General features: G+C 42.1%; 1 protein-coding gene across 2 annotated transcripts in view; it reads left to right on the forward strand.

Moving 5' to 3' along the window:
* The first annotated feature begins 8,264 nt into the window (after nt 1-8,264).
* Rft1 (RFT1 homolog) overlaps nt 8,265-20,515 on the forward strand; it is a 42,144-nt gene continuing 29,893 nt past the window's right edge. For both annotated transcript variants that reach the window (XM_047531803.1, XM_047531804.1), the window contains exons 1-5: nt 8,265-8,364; nt 12,605-12,690; nt 14,281-14,397; nt 15,751-15,940; nt 18,394-18,495. In XM_047531803.1, coding sequence (XP_047387759.1) covers nt 8,302-8,364; nt 12,605-12,690; nt 14,281-14,397; nt 15,751-15,940; nt 18,394-18,495 — 558 coding nt within the window. In that variant the 5' untranslated portion in view covers nt 8,265-8,301. The remainder of the gene's footprint in view (nt 8,365-12,604; nt 12,691-14,280; nt 14,398-15,750; nt 15,941-18,393; nt 18,496-20,515) is intronic.

The raw sequence follows: 20,515 nt of genomic DNA on the forward strand, positions 1-20,515 counted from the left end.
ATAGTATACTAAAATACTAACATTTTAAAAGGGTGAGTTTTTGCCAGGCACGGTACATGCCTATAATCCCAGTGACTCAGGAGGCTAAGACAGGAGGATGGCAAGTTCCAAGCCAGCCTCAGTATTGGTGAGGAGCTAAGCAACTCAGTGAGATCCTGTCTCTAAATAAAATACAAAATAAAGCTGGGGATGTGGTTGAGTGGTTGAGTGCCCCTGAGTTCAATCCAAAGGGTGAATTTTAGAGTACAGAATTATATGTCAATATCATATTTAAGTGACCCTGATGAAGGAAGGAGGAAGAAGTTAAAAGACTCTCTGGAAGGTTGAAGGGTGAAGATCCAAAAACATATTGGGATCACACATTTCTGTTGTTGTTGTTGTTGTTGTTGTTGCTTATTCGGTTTTTGGTACCAGGATTGAATCCAGGGTGCTCAGGGTGCTTAGGGCCTTGCTAAGTTGCTGAGTGGCTTTGAACCTACACTCCTCCTGTTTTAACTTCCTGAGTCACTGGGATTACAGGCGTACACCAACATGCCCAGTTTGTTTGTTTGAGAGTGTCTCACTATCTTACCCAGGCTGGACTTGAATTTATAATCCACCTGCCCCAGCCTTCCAAGTAACTGGGACTGATGGACATGAGCCACCAAGTCCAGTTCCGAAATATTAAATGCTTTTCCGAGGTCACAAAGAGAAATGATGTCAGCCCTGTTGGTGTAAGTACAATGAAAATGCTACTAATCGTTCCTATTTATTGAACGTGTTCGTTCTATGTGCCTAGCAGTGTGGAAGCTTCTGGATGCAGGATCTCATTTAATTCCCACCATTTCCCATGTGGCAGGTCTTTTTGTCTCTACTTCACACAGGAGGATATGGGCTCAGAGAGGTGAAATGACTTGACCAAGAAACATTTGAGTTTAAATCAATCCATCTCTAAATGGTAGCAAACAAGGTTCCAGTGTTTGTCTGTTTAATATGGCAACCTGCAGCCTCAAGGCAAGGACAGAAAAGCAAATTGGTGACGCTGTTGTAGCTGTCAGGTTGCCAGAGCCCACAGAGGGGTGCTCTGGTCCCCAACTCCACACTGGTCTCCAGGATGGAGCCCCAGCCCTCTTCCAGGGTACATGCTTATGAGTAGATTTCAAGAAACGGACCCAGGAGAATCTGGGGCCACTCTCCACACCAGACTGTTGTTTTAAGGGGCAAGAAATACAACACTCAGGCTGGGGACCTCAGCTGGCTCTGACTCAAATTCTTTGGCTTTTCAAATAAACAATGGCTGCCTCGTTTCACCTCTGTGTGACCTTTCCATATGAGTTGCCCTGGGCCCCAAGAGCTAGGCCTCAGGGACAGTTCCTGTCCACCTAGCATATGAGAAGGCCTGGGTGTCTGTACTGGATCCAGGCCAGCCTTTAATGTGCCAGGGATATTTCCTCACCAGGAACTTTTAGAACTACTGAGAAGTTGCTTGTAGGAAATAGTCAAAGGGGGGTCTCTGAGGCCCCCCGCCAAGGCTCAAGCCTGCTCTGCCACTTTCACTCCAACAAGTCACTTGGCTTGTCTGAGCCTCAGTTTCTTTACTTGTTAAGTGGAGATAATAGCTCATAAGATGATTATATATTATTATAAATCCATCCCATAAGATTGATGGGAAGATTCATTGAGGTGATACACAGAATCTGGGGACCTGACTCAGGGTGAAGACTACAATATCGACCATTATTACAGCTACGGGGGTCATGAACCCATAATCAAAAAACCTGAAAGTGATCCCAAGAGTGGCACACTGTGTGTGTGTGTGTGTGTGTGTGTGTGTGTGTGTGTGAGAGAGAGAGAGAGAGAGAAAAAGAGAGAGAGAGAGAGAGAGAAACTGGGGACTAAACCTAGGGGCTCTTTACTACCAAGTTATATCCTCAGCCCTTTTAATATTTTTGTTCTGAGATAGGCCCTCACTAAATTTCCCAGGCTGGCCTCCAACTTGCAATCCTCCTGCCTGAGCCTCCAGAGTCTCTGAGACAACAGGCATGCACCACAGCATCTGGCTCAGCACACATTTTTTGTACTTGCAGGCATGTACACCTCTATACCCTGACAGACTGTATGCAGGTCTTCTTACCTCCACATGCTGCATACACATAGCCTTGCATTCATGCTTTCACGTCTATCCATACATATAAATTCACCAATACGTCTATGCATATTCTTGTACATATGTACCCACTCAGATTTGATCTGGCAAATAGGCCTGCACACACATGCACACTTGCCTTCCCCACAAGCACATGAACTCATGCACCTGGATCTGTATTCATTCACATGTACACATCCAGTCCCATGGACTTGCTGATCTCAGGACCATCAGCTCAGTACTGGCCACGGACTGGTGGGTAGAAGAACCTCTAAGCCCCAGGGCAGCCACATCCAAGTCCCGTGTCCTCCCACAGGCTCAGCTAGTTCCCTCCTCTGTGCTTCACTGCACCTGTTCTCTCTGCCCAGCATGTCCCTTTGTTTGACCAGGCCCTCTGGCCCTTCAAGGTTCACCTGAAAACATCCCCCGAAGGAAAGTTTCCCTAATGCCCTGGCCCAGAAAGATCTATTCCCTAACTCCCAAGTCCCCCTTGCCTGTTTTAACCCCCTTAGCCCACCTGGTATCTTTCTGCATTCTCCCCAAGAAGGACTCTGAGCTCTGAGATGGCAACGATTTAAACTTACTCACTCTTCTGTTCCCTTCCAATGCCAAGCACAGAGGGCTGGCTCTGGCATGAGAGGTTGAATTGAATGAACCATGCTGATATGTTGGCAGTGAAAGTTACTCTCCTCCCTTTGCACAAGTCAATGCCCAGGGGTCTGAGCAAAACCAGGAGCCTGTGGCTGCTCGCCCAGCTGCTCACCCTATCTCATGGGCAGATCTGGGACCTAGTGGCTGACCTTAGGGGCTGTTCTTCCTGGCATAGTACTCCCTCAAGGGCCTCACTTGGGAACCACCTCCAGGTCTTTCTCCCTTGACCACTAGCTCTTAGATTAAGACCCATTAAAGACTGAACAAGCCTGGGGGCAGATCTCATAACTTGCTTTACCTGCTTTGGGCAGACAGACACTTCCAGCCCTCGGAAGGATGCAGCTTTTCCAAGGTGCCTAGAGATCTGCCCTTAGAGAGTGCTTCCCAGTGCCTGATTCGCTGTAACAGAATCACCCAGGGTCCTGGCCAGTATAGATTCCTGGGACCGCCCCAACTTTCTGGAATCAAAACCACTAAGGTGGAGCCCATGAATTGGCAATAACAATGAACCCTCAGGTTTAGTCCTGGTTAAAACTGAAAGCCACACTGCACAGTTCAAATTTTGGTACTGTCATTCACTAGCCTTTAAGCAAGTCCCTTAACCTTGCTAAGCCTCAGTTTTCTGGGCTGTAAAATGGGGATGACAATGGTGTCTATCTTGTTGGGTTGCTATTGGAGTTAAATGAGATCATGTAATGAGGTGCTCAGCACAGTGCCTGGGTAAACTCAGCGAGTGTGGAATATTACTAATATAGCCTTATTCTCATGCCCTGAGACTTTTGAGTGAGAGGCAGAGCCTGGAGGTTCTACATTGGAAAGGGCTCCATCAGAGGTCCTCTGGATAACCGAAGACCCGATGTGGCAGGGCCCTTGCCCAGGATGCCACGCCACCTAGTGGCTGGTGTGTGGGACCATACCCAGCTTTCCTGCCTCCGCCCAGCTGAGGTCCACCACCCAGCTTGGCTGTAGCTTCCACCCTGCCTCCTGCCCAGTGGCGGCCTCTCACCCTGCCCCACTGTCCTGGGAGCCTAACTGGCTTGGCATCACCCTGGCACTCGCCTCCAGATTTATGATAAAATAGGTGACTCAGATCAGCTTTCCTAGCAGAGAGACCATGTGGCACAGAGGCAAGAGGCAGGGAGAAGGTTGGGGAAAATAGCTCCTTCAATGATCCCCAAGTACAGTCTGATATTCTCAAGGGGACACTTGCTGCTCAAACTAGGGAAAGGACCTTTATTACTTGTCTTCCTTTCCTGGTCCTTCATTATTCATTCATTTCGGTAAATGAATGCCAATACACTCGTGAATTCATTCAAGTATTCAATATTGAAATGTCTTCCAAATGCCATGTGCTCAGGTTCAGGGGTGATCACCAAGGATTGGCAAACTTTTCCTGTAAAGGGTCAGCTAGTAAAGATTTTCAGCTTTGTGGGTCAATCTATTCAGCGTTTCTAGCAAGAAAATGGCTGTCAATAACATGTGAACAAGAGGATAGGTGTGGTTGTGTTCCAATAAACATTTTCTTTGCAGACATTGAACTTTGAATTTCATATTCTTTTCACTGGTCATAAAGCAGTCTTATTTAAAGGAGGGAATAGTACCTTTTATTTTTTTCCACATTTTTATCGGTGCATTATATTGTACATATTAATGGGAATTGTTACATATTTGTACATGTACACAATATGATAATATAATTTGTCCAATATCATCCTCAGCACTTCTCCCTTCCACTTCACCTCCTACCCCTTGATTTGCTTTCTTTTATTGATCTCCCTTTAATTTTTTTTTCCTTGTAGTAGTGGGGATTGAACCTAGGGCCTATGTGCTTGCAAAGCAAGAACTCTACCAACTGAGCTATATCCCCAGCCCTGATCTCCCTTTAATATTTAGGAGATCCACCCTCAACATTTCTTTCCTTTTCCTCTCTAGCTTCTTCATATGAGAAAACATACAACCCTTGACCTTCTGAGTTTGACTTATTTCACTTAACAAGATAGTCTCTAGTTTCTTCTCTTTTTCCTACAAATGCCATATTTTCATTTTTCTTTATGGGTGAATAAAAATGCATTGTGTATGTATACCACATTTTCTTCATTTGTTCCTCCTTTGATGGATACCTGGGCTGGATCCATAGTTTGGTTATTGGTATTGTAATTTGCATATATCACTGTAGTAAGATAACTTTAATTCTTCAGGATATGTGGTATAGCTGGGTCATAAGGTAGTTCCATGTGTGTTCTTTTGTCATAAACGTATTCTTTTGAGTTTTTTCCAACCATTCACAAATGTAAAAACTAGTTTTAGCTTACAGGACTGTATAAAACAGGCAACAACTAGTGGGCCTCAGTTCGACACTCTGAGCTGTGTCCTCTGCACGTAAGACCAGGTGTGGGCTGCACCCTGTTTGTGCCAAAACAGTACAGATCGCTGGAGAATCTCAGTGAGGAGGAGTTGATGCCCCCAAACCCATCACAGCTTAGTCACTGCAGCATTCCTACACTCCATTCTCTCAGTGCCACATATGTCGATATGGGGGCTCTTAGATCTCCTTTAGGACCAGAAGCTTTCTTTGAGGGCAAGAATATTACTGTTCAAACACTTGGAATCAGAAAGGACCTGCATCCTTGATCATCTCTTAGCTGAATGGTCTGGAGTGAGTTACATAACATCCCTGTGCCTCAGTTCCCTCATAGCAACTATCTCACAGGTTGTTGAAAGGATGAAGGAGTGCATATATGGGTACAGAGTGCTCAAACGAAGCCTGATGTTGAGTCAGTGGTTGTGAACTTTCCTTACAGTTTCTTCTCCACTCACCTCAGAACCCAGCATGGCTCTGAGCCCAAAATGCCTATTCAGCCCTTCCTTCCTTGCCAAATCTTAATTTCCAAAATACAAGAACAAGGTCCCTGATGTTTTGTCCAGGAGTCCTCAGCATCTGTACCCTAGGCTCCTGACAGACATAGTCTTTGGATTTAGCTTGGACCATTTCCCTTCTAGCTTCTTTGCCCCCAGAAAAATGATCCCCAAACCATCCCTCGTGTATGCCCAGGTTTTAGAGTATGCACACATGAAGAATTCTTGGCTGGTTCTATTCCAGGGATGAGTTGTGGAGGAGGAGGCTGCTTGGCTGAGGATAAAGGGAATAGGAGCCCACTTCACATGCCAGGCTGTGGTCCAGAAGTGGTCAGGCTGCCCAGGTCAAGGTCTTGAGCATCTAAGCCTTTTATCATATACTTTAACCCTCCAGAGCTTTCTCTGCTCTCCAGGTACACTCCTTCTCCTCCTGACATATCACTATTGCTACTCCTACTGGACGCTGTGTGACTCAACGTTTATATATCCTCATCTAGCTGGGTGAAATGAGCTCTGCCTTAGTGTGGAGGCACAGAATGTGAACTTTAGATCCTTAGATGGACCTGACCTTGAAGCTTCATTCTGCCACTCATTAACTGGCACTGATTTAAATAGGGACATTAGGTCTGGGGTTATAGCTCAGTGGTAGAGCACTTGCTGAACATGCATGAGATCCTGGGTTTGATTCCTCTTACTGGAGAGAAAGATAGGAGAGAGAGAGAGAGAGAAAGAGAGAGAGAGAATATGAATGAATGTATCCATTAAGGATGGTTGCAAGGATTATAGCAGACATGTCTGGTCCTTAAGGAGCTTAAATTCTAGTGGAAGGGAGACTGAAAAAAATCTATGAAGAAATTATAGAATTTCACATAGGTATAAGTGCTCTGAAATAATGAAACCAGATAAGGTAACAGGCTCTTGGAGGGAAGGGAAGGGGAATGCTCTGGAAGACAAAGCAAGCCTTAGGAATGTTCTCTGACAATACTGCAGGAGGCAAATTCAAATGGCCTGAATCTTGCTGTCTTGAAGCTCATGGACTGGTTTGATAGAGACATATTCTCATGTCTTCACATTCATACAGATGGTACTAAGAGCTACACAGGGGTACACAGTGTTTGGGGAAAATGTTTTAGTGTTTGAGCAGCTGTAACAAAATACCATAGACTGGGTGACCTAAAAAGACATGAATTTATTTTTCTAGTTCTGGAGGCTGGAAGTCTAAGATCATGGACCCAACCAATTCAATTTCTGGTGAGTGAGTGCTCTCTTTCTGGTTTGTGGATGACCATCTTCTTGCTATATCCTTCCATGGTCAACCAAGAGATGTCTCAAGTGTCTTCTTATAAGGGCACTAATCACATCATGAGGACTCCAACCTCATGACCTAATTCCCTTCCAAATGTCCTCCTACTACCATCATATTGGGGATTCGACTTCAACCTAAGAATTCTGACTGGACACAAACATTTAGCCCCTGGGGGTAGTCAGAAGTGAGGGTAGGGTAGGGGGACTAGAAAGGCAAGGGATTCTGTCAGGGAAGACACTTTGCGCAGAAAGAGGGCCTGTGTGAAGACTGGTAAAGGCTCCACGTGGCTAGAATCTAGAGTACACTGGAAAAGGGCAGTGAGGGAATGAAAGATGGTGAGAAGGCAGGTTGGGGCCAAATCACAGAAAGCCAAATTAGAAAAAGCCTGGGTTTCCTCAAGCCAGCATCATGGAGAATAATACCAACAGAACACAACAGAACAGTGGAGTTTGTATGTTGGGAACTTTACATTTTACAAAACACTTCTGGTTCATTCTTCCACTCTCAACTCTTCTTTCTTTATTTACTTTTTTTCTTTTGCTGTACTGGGGATTGAACCCAGGGCACTTTACTGCTGAGCTGCATTCCTGGCCCTTTGACTTTTTGAGACAGGTCTTGCTAAGTTGCTGAGGCAGGCCTCTAACTTGTCATCCTCCTACCTCAGCATCCAAAGTGGTAGTTCCTAACATGCAGACAAGTTCAGCAAGAGCTCGAGGTCCAATCTGCCCCTATACAAGTTGTGTAGATTTGAACAAGTCACTTCACATCTCCAAGGTTCACTTTTCCTCATCTCTGGCAACAGAATCCAATTCTCAGAGCTTTGGGAAAGATTTCACAAAACCTCACATGTTTTGGTTAAATACACGAATGTTGTATTTAACTTCTGGTCCTCAATTTTTTCTCTGCGAATTCCTGTCCGGCCTAATTTAGGGGGGACTGTGGATGCAATTGTGTAAGGCAAAACCTAAGACAAGAATCTGATTAACCAAACGGGTGAGCAGATTGTTCCCCGTTTGGCGGAAGGGGCTAAGGAAGTTAGTATTTCTTGGTTGTCTGAGATCCTCAGAGAAAGGGCTTTGGATACTCTGTAACAGTTTCTTTTAAAACTGGCCACAGTATTTTACTTATTTAGGACAGAGAAAGACAGAAACAACCGGAAGGCGAACGACGGCGTTCAAATAGTAAAAGACACTGCGGCGCAGGCGCGCTAGCTGATCCGAGCCAAAGGGCCGCACCTTCTCTTGCCCCGCCCCTGCCGTCTCAAGGCACCAATCAGCAAGCGAGCCGCTCCGTGACGCTATCTTCCCGCGTCAAACGGGGCGGTGGCGGCGTTTCCTGCTGACGGAGCCGAGGCACCGAGGTTATGGGCAGCCAGGAGGTTCTGGGCCAGGCGGCCCGACTGGCTTCCTCCGGTCTCCTCCTGCAGGTACTCTATGTCGGGCTGCTCCCAGCCTGTGGCGCAGCCAGTATTCGTGGGCAGGCGGCCCAGAGCCAGACCCATCCCCGAGGTGGATCCCGCTATGGAGTGGGTCAGCTGGAGACAGGTGGTGGTGAGGTGGCGTCTGGACAGTGGGAGCCCGCGTTAAGACTTGACAGAGCAGTTGCAAACAAGCCATTTTCTTTCTGAGCATTGTATTTCCCATTTGGTAGTAGGAGAGAATTTAATCAAATGGTGGGGGTGAGGCATTTTATACTGGAGAACTCGATATTTTAAGACAAGGGATTCATTTCCTCGTTGTCCTATCCTTGACCCTCAAACACCTTCTTTCGGCTTTCTGACTCCCACTGAATTTAAACCATATGGTATAGCCAAGAACAGGGATGTGGGTTCAGGCAGGCCTTGATTGGAACGTGTGCTTGCTGTGTAACGCAAGACAAGTGACTTCATCAGGAGCCTCAGCTCCTCATTGATAGAATGAGGGCGATAAAAGTAGCTAGTTCATAGGGTAGTTTCAAGGATTGATTGGGATCATTTGAATAACACAGTACCTGCATCTTAGAACCGAGCACTTTATAAACATTGGCTGTATCTTCTGTGTGACTTTGGACAAGTCACTCCCCCTTCTTGGCTCTAATTTTTGTCACTTGCTAGACATGATATATGCCAGTCATCCAAATGGCATCTAAAGATTTTTTTCAATCCTAGGAACTAGTTATTCTAAGTGATTTAATTAATTTTTCTATATTATTCTAAAGCTAATCAACCATAATTCACACAGTCCTCAGTCCACCCTCCCCATTATCTTAGGCACATGGAGGTGAGGAGAAAGAACCAGGCTGACTTGGGCTCTGTTTTGGGCCTTGTCACTTCCTAGATGCCTGCCCTTGAGAAAACTGCCTGACTGCCTGCCTTCTCTGAGTATCAGTTTGCTCCTTTTTTTTTTTTTTTTTTTTTTTTTTAATGAATTTAGGACTGGGCTACTTAGGCCTCACTAGCCACATTGGAATCATACGCAACTTTATTCTTTTTGCAGTGCTAGGGATTGAACCTAGGACCTTGCACATGCTAAGCAAGCACTGTACCACTGAACTATACCTCCAGCTCCAGTTTCCTCCTTTTAAGTGAGAACAATAATGTAACTTCATAGGCTCATTAGGAGGATTAGATGAAATCATACCTGCTAAGTGCCAAGCACATTACAAGTACTTAATAAATGTTAACTACTTTTATTGGGGTAATGTATTTTAAATGGTCAGTGTAGGATTGAAATAAGGGAATCTCCATGAAGCATGTAGAAGATGCTTTGCACATGATCTGTGCTGCTTCTCTTCACCTAACCCTGTTACCTAATTGTTTTACTATTTCACAATAAAAATAACTGAATTCAGCACTTCATTCACAATATTGATTTTTTTCCACCTTTTATAATACCTTACTACCCAGGTTGGATTTATAAGAAGGAAACCAAGTTATAGCAGGAAATGCTCCTGTACTAGGAGTTAGGTGACTTACCTTTAGGGTCAAGCTGGACCATTTACTTGCTGTGTGGCATTGGGCAAATCACTTCACTTTGAGTCTTACTTGCTTTTGTGTATTTACCTGGTTGTTTTAACAGGCCAAATAATTAGCAGATGTGAAAGATCTTTTATTTTTGTTCAGTGCTGGGGACTGAACCCAGTGCCTCTCACATGCTAAGCAATTGCTATACCATTGAGCCACATTCCCAGCCCCAAAGAGTGTTTTTTAAAACCATAAATTCTGTTATGAAAATAAATGGAGACTGTGCTTGTGCTGTTAGTAAGGGCCACTGTGTGGGGTGTATACTGGGTAGCATGCGCAACATCAGTTTCATTTACTAATCCAAACCAATTAGGAGATATGGATATGACCTGAAATCTTAAGTTTCTTGGACAGTAACTTTGAAGTTAATGTGTATTTATATGGTTTAAAAAAATAGTCATAATTTTTAAGTTTTTTTTTCTTTTTTTTAGGAACTAGGATTTGAACTCAGGTCCTCATACTTGCTAAGCAAGTCCTCTACCACTGAGGGACATCCCCAGCCCTTCTTAGGTTTCTTGAGTGTTTTAATTGGGTCTTGTATCCTTTTTCAAGTTACAATGCAGACACTTCAGGTAGTTTGCAATTACATCTTATTATGCAAGTATTTGAGAGCTTAACTCTGAACCAGTCATTAATGCCTTTCATTTGTATGCATTTTTTAAAAACGCTTTCACCCCTATAATCTCATTTGATCCTTGCAATCAACTCTTTGGGATACATAGCCTCATTTGATAGAGGAGGAAATGGAGGCTTTTAAAAATTAAAAGTTGATGCCTCCAAGAGCCAAATGGTAAGTTGAGATTCTCAGCTGAGTACTTTTTCTAGTAAGGGCTCTGTGAGTGGTTCCAAATCTCTCACATTTAGTACAGAATTTGGTGTGTATGTATGTACCTGCATGTTTCTAAGAAAAGGCTACAGAACTTTCATCAGACTCTCAAAGGTCACTGTTGACTCCATAAAGGTTAAGATGGTGATCTTGGCATTGTAAACCTTGGTACTCTGTCACGCTTTGGGAATGCTGTTACTTGCCTAGAGGTTTTCAGACCATATAGTATTTTAGTTTCCTTTGATTAATTCTTCCAAATTGCATATGTTCACAGATAACCCTAAGACTGCTTAACACAGAAGTGATTTGTCATTTTCTGCTGGGATGCAGGAAGGGGGTGCGTGGGTGGGTGGGGAAGCCAAGTGGCATCACTTAGTGAGTACAGCTTGCCTCCTATCCAGCATCTCCATTTGGCAACTCCATTGAGTGGCAGTTTTGTTCTCTATGTCTCATGGGAAGAATTCTTTGTTTAGATGGTTTTCTTGAAATGCCAGGTTTAAAAGTCTTAGGATATGTGCCTGTCAAATGACAGTAACTGGTTTCTGTCTTCCCACCCCTATTTTATATTATTATTGCAGAGTTTTTTTTTAATTTTTATTTTTGTGGTACTGGAAACTGACTCTAGGGCCTCAAGCTTGCTAGGCAACTACTCCACTGCTGAGTTACATCCCTAGACAGTATTTATTTATTTATTTGAAACACAGTCTCACTAAACTGTACAGTCTGGCCTCAAACTTGTGATCCTCCTGCCTCAGCCTCTTGAATAGCTGGGATTGGAAATGTAACAACTGTACCCAGCTGCAGTTGTTATTTAAAAGATATGTTAATTCCTTTCTGGAAAGGAGCAAGTATTTAATAAAGAAATAACAACATATAGTGGCCAGGCATGGTGGTGCGTGCCTATAATCTCAGCCACTTGAGAGGTGACACAGGAGGATTACAAGTTCAAGGCTGGCCTTGGCAAGTCTCATAATAAAAAATATAACAGGGCTGAGAATGTAACTCAGTGGTAGAGCACCTCTGGGTTCAGTCCCAATATTGCAAAAGAAAAAATAGAAAAGAAAGAAAAAAATACACTGTTTTCTGCTTTCTAATTGAGAAAAACAAATTTCAAAGAGAGTAAATGACATTATTGAAATCCCTAGATATTACCAGGCAGAGAAGAAAGAGAAATTAGACCTCATGATTTCTAGTGAGTTGGCTGTACTCTCAGGCTGTCAGTTGCTGAGTGTATGCTATTTCTAAACAAGTTAGGCTTAGGCTAAGGGACTGGGCAATGTGAATCACTAACTTTAATTCTTTTTTTACTTCATGGAGTGCTTGACTTTGAACCTGAAAAAACTCACTGAATCTGTTGAGGCTTCCATCTTCTCATCAATAAATTAAGGAGACTCCCAAGTGCCTTTCTGGCTGGTACTTCTTTTTTTTTTTTTTTTTTTTTTTTTTTAGTACTGAGGATTGAACCCAGGGGTGCTTTACTATTAAGCTATATCCCCAGTTCTTTTTATTTTTTGAGACAGGATCTTGCAAAATTTCTGAGGCTGGCCTCGAACTAGTGATCCTCCTCTGCCTCAGTTTCCCAAGTCACTGGGAATACAGGCATGAGCCACTGTGCCTAGTTTTCCTAGATTCTCTGACTATTGCACAGGATGGTGAGAGACTCCAAAGAACAAAATTTCAGAAGAAAGGTAGTCAGGATGAGCTGTTCAGAGGAGAATCTCTGTGGCATAGCTGTGGTGTGTTATATAACACTGGGAAAAAACAACCACATTGTCCTCATTTCAACAAAATAAACATTCCTAACATACTTTATTATGTATTTTTCTTCTTTTTCCACAGGTGTTGTTTCGAGTGATCACCTTTTTCTTGAATGCATTTATTCTTCGCTTCCTGTCAAAGGAAATTGTTGGCATAGTGAATGTAAGGTGAGAGCGAATGCACTCTGCACTGTCCACAGCTCACATCCCTGGTCAAATATCTTTCAAGTTGTACCTGTGTATGGTTTGGATTTTAGAAGTGTAGACTTTTATCAGAAGTAGAGTGTTTTAGCATTGGGCTGAGGAGGAGGGTGCAGGGGTGGGGAATGACAGAGCAATGCTACTTTTAATGGACCCATGGAGTGTTTTCCATTAGCAGCCTCCAAATGCACATTACTCTGCCCGCTGTTCTGATTTCCCTGCTCTTAGAACCCAGGAGAAGAGTGGGAGTAATTCATTACAAACCCTGTCTCAGGTGTAATCCTGTGTTCTTGTCCTGCTAACAGCAAAGGGAGCAAGAATTCTGCAGTTCTGAGGCTGTGCATGATAATAGCAGGACTGAAGCCACCAACTTTCTTCCCTCCTCAGTGATTTTATAATTGGGATATGGTAACTGGAATCAGAGCCTGAGTCCTCATCATTAGCTTTTTGGAGACTGGTAAAACTGACTTGCTTTGTCTTTTAGACTCAGCTGGTTTTTTCTACTCTCCTCTTTTCTGTTCAAGGACACCCACACATGTTTTGTAGTCACAAATGACACAAAAGTATATGAAATGAAGTGAGTGCTCAGAATAGCTCAGCTTCTAAAGTGTTTCTTCATGTTCTGATAAACAAGACACATGTTCTATACAGCTTTTCATGTCTGATACTTACTATGCACATGCTTTTGGTTCTGTTCTTAGAGTCTAGGGGCAATTCTCAAACTTTGATTGGCAAAGAAATCATCTGGAAACTTTGTACAAGGTAGGGCTTAGCCAGGGCCCTGGAACCTGTATTTTTACAAGTTCCTCAGGTGTTTATGAAGCAGAGACTATACTTTAAGAAATACTTTGAAAGGCAGGAAAGAAGAGGGCCAAATCTTAGGTGCTTATATTTTTTTCCCTATGCAGCCTCCCCCAGATTGGCAGTGCCTGCCTTTTCGGCCCTTGTCTGGCCTGTTCCTCTGCTTTTAGCTGCTCCTTGCTAAAGTGCAAGAAAGCTTACCCAGCTGCTACCCACCTGCAAGGTACCCTGACAAGCCTGGCTGAGCTGGGTTGCAATAGCCTCTTAATGGTTGCCAGCCTTACTATCCTGAAATTCCTTTGACCAGCACCTCACATAGCAGAGCCTCACTTTCTCTTGCAGGGACTACCATGTCTATCTCATGACTGTCTCATGTCAGTGTGACCAACAAGTTCCCTTGCTGTGTGGGGTCAAAGGCTTATTCTTTCCTTTATTCTTTCCTCCTTATGGTCAGCTATACCTCTGCCCATAGCCACAAAACCTGCAGCTTTTGGGGCCACTGCAGCGATTTCTATCCCAAATGTGATGTAGACACACACATTCAGGTGTGCCTTATTGGTTCCTAACTCTGTTATTCAAGTGGATCGGACTGCTGTGGTGAGTGGGGTGAGGGTCCTATAAGAGCTCACTGCCCTTCATCTTACCACTAAAGGTTTGTGATGAAGACCTTTTCTCCTGCCTTTTGCTGAAGAAATCCCAGAAGTTCTGTCTGTGGAAAAAATGGAGGCCTTATTGCTTTCTGCTTTTTCTTTACAGATTAACACTGCTTTACTCCACTATCACCTTCCTGGCCAGAGAGGCCTTCCGCAGAGCTTGTCTGAGTGGAAGTGCCCAGCGGGATTGGAGCCAGACCCTCAATCTTCTGTGGCTAACGTAAGTTGTGCTTTTCCAGGAGACAAGTTTCAGGGAGGCGAATGTAGTGAGTGTTGTAAGTGAAGCCAGGCACAGTGGTGCATACCTATAATCCCAGTGGCTGGGGAGACTGAGGCCAGAAGATCTTAAGTTCAAGACTGGTCTCAGCAACTTAGGGAGACCCCAAGCAACTCAATGAGACTCTGTCTCAAAATAAAAAATAAAAGGGACTGGAGATGTGGCTCAGTGATTAAGTGCCCCTGGGTTCAATCCCCAGTACAAACAAAAAAATAAATAAAACAGCAATACCTGCCTGAAGCAGTTGGGTTTTGCAGTGGGGTTTGGAGGGATATGGATATGAGACAGAAAGGGGAGAGTGTCTGTTTTGGAATTGCTTCTTGCTTTGTTTTCTCTTTGGATATCCACGAACCAGGAGGCCAAACTTTAGCCCTGATATTATTAACTTTGGAGGTTCTTTTTGCTGTTTCTTATCACCACTCTGGGCCCCACTTAGCCTGTGACATCTTTTTAACCCTAATCTTTTGCCCTGTAGTATGTTTTGAGCTTTTTAACAACCACTTAGTCTTACTATTTTTTGAAAACCTTTTAAGGATTTTATTATATCTTTCTGCAATTTTGTTCTATAATTTTAGTTCTGAGTCTTTTAAGATATTCTTGAAGACCAAGTATATCAGCTAAAAACTATAATGGCTTTTGTGCAGCTATATCCCCGCAGGGAGGACTGGTGGTTGAGGTTGTTTCCTAATACTCCCTTGCATAACTCCTTATTGCTTCACAAAAATGACTGTCATCAGGGTTGATAGGTGTTCATTTTATTAGAGGAATGGCTGTCAACTCCCAGTCATATTTAAGTGCTCTGTGATACACATGTGAAAGGATACTGTGCAGTGGACTTTGGGTTATTTGGGACTCAAGAACTGGCTGTATACTGTCAGTCCTTTCAAACACAGATAACAGGCATTTTTTTTGTGGGAATTTTGCTTACCAAGTTGGTGACACCCAGTGGCTAAGAGTGTAGGCTTTGGAGTGAGACCAGTATTTAGTCCTGCTTTTGCTCTTGACTGCTTATTCATGACCTTGGCCAGCTTACCCAGAGCTTGTCAGCCTCAGTTTCCTCATCTTCTAAAGTAAGGTAATGACAGAGGATTATTGTGAGGTGTCAATGATATGAAGGGTTTGCCTCATAGTGCCAGGCATGTAGGTAGAACCTATGTTACTTACTATCAGCTACTTACTGTTATAGCTATTTTTATTATGACTATTTTTTTCTGTTCAGTGTTATTATTTTAATATGTATTTGTATTTATTTTGAATGTGAGCATATCAAAATATATTTTTTTCCTGCTCTTCCAGAGTCCCCCTGGGTGTGTTTTGGTCATTATTCCTGGGCTGGGTCTGGTTGCAGTTGCTTGAAGTGCCCAGTCCTGATGTGGTCCCCCACTATGGAACTGGAGTGGTACTGTTTGGTCTCTCAGCAGTGGTGGAACTTCTCGGAGAGCCCTTCTGGGTCTTGGCACAAGCACATATTTTTGTCAAACTCAAGGTCAGTGTGCCTTCTGCCAGTGGGAAATGTGAAGTATAAGGGAAAGCATGGTTTATTTAAAAAAATGTTGTTGTAGGAACCAGACATGGTGGTTTATGCTTTAATCTCAGCAACTCAGAAAGCCGAGGCAAGACGTTGCAAATTCAAGGGCAGCCTCAGCAACTTAGCAAGACCTCAACAACTTAAGGAGACCTTATATCAAAAAATAAAAAAAACTGTGATGTAGCTCAGTAGGAAAGCATCCCTGGATTTGATTCTCAGTACAAAAAAAAGAGCTTTTATAAGAGATAAGATTTTTCCAGACTTGGATTGAAAAGACTATTTGGAAAAAGGTAATATGATCAGTTAATTCATTCACTTGTCACATGAACTAGGCTAAAGTTTACTTCTGCTATACGATAAATGAAAAACAAATTTGCTAATAAGGAAGTGATTAGTTCAATCAGAATTTAGGAAGGCTATAAGGCTTTTCAGATTTTTCTATTTTAGTTGTATACTACTAAATATTTAGTTGTATTCTATTGACTTTTCATCTTTTAAAATATATAATTTAATATATACAAAATTATATACATGCTGGGAGTAGTGACTCATGCCTGTAATCCCAGCAACTTCTGGGACTGAATCAGGAGGATCACAAGTTTGAGGTCAGCCTTGGCAACTTAGTGAGACTGTGTCTCAAAATAAAAATAAAAAGGGATGTGAATAAATAGGATGGTATCATAAAGCTTCTGCACAGCAAAGGAAACAGTTAAGAATGTAAAGAGGGGTGGGGATATAGCTCAGTTAGTAGAGTGCTTGCCTCACACGCACCAGGCCCTGGGTTCAATCCCCAGCACCACAAAAAAAATCACCATGTTTAAAAAATTATATAAAAAAGAATGTAAAGTGAGAACCTACAGAATGGTAGAAAAATCTTTGCTTACTACCCTTCTGACAGGATTAATATCCAGAATATAGGGCTGGAGTTGTGGCTCATTGATAGAGCGCTTGTGTGGCATATGCAAGGCCCTGGGTTTGATACTCCGCACCACATATAAATAAATAAAAAATAAAAGATCCACTGACAACTAAAAATACATATTATATATATAAAATACATATATATATCCAGAATATATAAGGAACAAAACTAAACCAAAACTCAAATAACCCAATTAATAAGTGGGCAAATGGACTTAATAGGCACTTTTCAAAAGAAGAAATGGCCAACAAATATATGAAAAATGTTTAGCATCTTTAGCAATTAGGGAAATGAAAATCAAAACTACAATGAAATTTTATCTCATTCCAGTTAGACTGGCAGCTATCAAGAATACAAATAATAATAAATGCTAGAGAGGATGTGGAGAAAAAGGAATACTTTTACACTGTTGGTGTAATTGTAAATTGGTAAAATCATTATGGAAATCAGTTTGGATGTTCCTCAAAAGACTAGGAATGGAACAAGCTATGATCCATCTAAACCACTCCTCAGAATGTATCCTAAAGAATTAAAGTCAGCACACTATAATAATACCTACATTCCCATGTTTACAGCAGCACAGTTCACAATAACCAAACTATGGAACCAGCTTAGGTGTCTGTCGATGGATGAATGGATAAAGGAAATGTGATATATACACAATAGAGTTTTATTCAGCCATAAAGAAGAATGAAATTATGTCATTTGCAGAAAAATGAATGAACTTGAGAACATTATTTTAAGTGAAATAAGCCAAACTTAGAAAGTCAAGGGTTGTATGTTTTCTTATCTACTTGAAAACTAGAGAGGAAAAAGGAGAAGCAAGCTGTATGTGTGGGGTGTCATGAGGGAACCAGAGGGAGGGAGGAAGAAAGAAAGGGAAAGGAGAAATATATCTTGTGTATATACAGTATATAACAACAGATCCCACCGTTATGTATAATTATAATTCACCAATATAAAATACAGAAAAAGAAAAGGGATGAGGATGTAGCTCAGTGGTAGAATGTCCACAGATTTAATCCTCAAAAAAAAAAAAAAAAAAAAAGAATGGATATAACATGCGTAAATGTTAAAGCATAACATGAAGGTGGGCATAATGGCACATGCCTGTAATCCCAGAGACTCAGGAGGCTGAGGCAGAAGGATCACAAGTTTGAGGATAGCCTCAGCAATTTTGCAAGACCCTCAGCAACTTATTGAGACCTTATCTTAAAATAAAAAATAAAAAGGGCTAGGAATGTGGCTCAGTGATAAAGCACCTCTGGGTTCAGTCCCCAGTGCCAAAAACAAAAACAAAAGCATAACATGCTGAAGATTCTTGAACCTAACATTCAACCCAAGAAGTAAAATATCACCAGTGCTTATGTCCATCCATGCCCAACCCCCTCCACTAGGGTAACCACCACCTTGGAATTTCTGTTTGTCATTCCTTTGCATCTTTCCTTTTGATCAGTCCATAAAGTGCACCTTTATCATGTGTCTGCAGGTGATTGCTGAGAGTCTGTCAGTAATCCTCAGGAGTGTCCTGATAGCTTTTCTTGTGCTATGGTTGCCTCACTGGGGATTGTGCATTTTTTCTTTGGCCCAGGTAAGAGTTGTGGCTATTAACTTTTTTATCTAATCTGAGTTTCTCTATTTGTTTTTTCTTCTTGTTTCCTCTACTGTGTGTTTCACATTTGCAGTATTCATGCATGCGAGGAGGAATGGAAATGTCAGAAGTCTGACCTTACCACCACTTCTCTGGCTGCCAGGTCCATTCTATTCCATACACTGACACTGCTGGTGTTTTTAGGGACCTGGAGATGGCCACACACTTGGCCAGTTTGTCAAGCACCAAAAAATCCTTTTAGATATTCTGTAGGCAGGCCCATATCAAACAGATCTTTAATTGTTTGACAGTCATATGGAGGAGAAAGAAACAGTAAGGGGTGGGAATCAAATTGCATGTGTGTTATTTTCCCTCGAGTTCAATCAGTTGTTTGCAGAATAGTAGGAAGCTCTACAAAGCCTGTTTAAATTTAGATTGAAATCTCACTCAGTTCAGAGAAAATGAATCGAGTCAGAGCAGGTACGTTTTTCATTTTTAGCAATTTTGACTTCATTTTCATCTCATCTTTTTCTAGTTCTAGTTCATATTTCTATTTCTAATAAAAATATAACTAGAGTACAGGTGCTATTTTAAAAACAAAACCTAAGATCAAATATATACCAGAATACAGTACAAAGCAGTTTATAGTTTTTATTAATGTATGGGAGACAAATTAAGATTCTTAGTAATGATCTATATGAAATTCTTTTATTTGTCTTAGGTAAAAATTACATGTAATTTTGTGGAACACCAAAGAGTTAGATTTAAAAATTAATAAAATAAGAATGAACATTGTTGGGCTGGGGTTGTAGCTCAGTGGTGGAGTGCTTGCCTTGCACATGGGAGGCCCTGGGTTTGATCCCCAGCACCACATAAAAATAAAGAAAGAAAGAATGAACATTGCCTCGAAAAGCAGTTTGTAAGTGGTCTCTTATTTTGGAGAAGTTATCTGTGGTTATTTTTTGCCATTTATTGGGTCTAGAACAACATCACTTATCATTGTTTTTATGTACTTTCTTTAGTAGGGTAGGAGGAGCATGGAGACACCCATTTATAGGTTGAGTCTTCTTGGGAAAGCACTTGTATTATGAGTTTCTGGTTGTCACAGCTTTTACCCAAGTTATCATAGGTCATAGTTCAGCAAGACTAATTCTGAGTTTGCTTCCTTATCATAAGACTTCTGAGAGCTCTTTTCTGGGACACTCACTGTCAGTGTCTATAAGAGGTCTGAGAGCCAGTGATATTTCATAGCAGCAGGTGAGTACTGGGTGCCCATTGTCAAACCTGCCTTCTAGAAACTCCTTATACTGGCTCCATGTCCCATGGCATCAGATGTCATCAGAATAAATAACTCTTTTTTTTTTTTGGTCCTAAGGATTGAACCCAGGGATGTTTTACCACTGAGCTACATCTCCATCCCCTTTTATTTTTTATTTTGAGACAGTGTCTCACTAAGTTACTTAGGGCCTTGCTAAATTGCTGAGGCCAACCTCAAACTTGTGATCTTCCTGCCTCAACCTCCCAAGCTGTTGGTACTACAATCATTTGACAACATGCCCAGCAATAACTTTTATGAGTGTGTGTGTGGTACTGAGGGCTAAACCAAAAGCACTCTACCACTGAGGTATGTCCCTAGCCCTTTTAATTTTTTATTTTGAGTCAGAGTGTTGATAAGTTGCTAGTCTCAAATCTTAGGCTCCGAGTGGCTGGTATTTCAAATGTGTGCCTTGGCACCTGACAGAATGAATAACTCTTCTAATTCAATATTAAAAAGAGAAACCACTTGATTAAAAAGTGGACAAGGCATGGTGGCTTATGCCTGTAATCCCAGCTACTCTGGAGGCTGGCTGAGACAAGAAGATTGCAAATTCAAGATCAACCTGGGCAACTTGGTGATATCTTGTTTCAAAATAAAATTGAAAGGACTGGCGATATAACTCAGTGATAGAGTACTTGCTTAGTATGTTTGGGATTGTGGGTTCAATTCCTAATACCAAAAAAAAAAAAAAATCCGGCAACT

The sequence above is a fragment of the Sciurus carolinensis genome, chromosome 17 (assembly GCF_902686445.1).
Source record: "Sciurus carolinensis chromosome 17, mSciCar1.2, whole genome shotgun sequence".
Classification (NCBI taxonomy): Eukaryota; Metazoa; Chordata; class Mammalia; order Rodentia; family Sciuridae; genus Sciurus; species Sciurus carolinensis.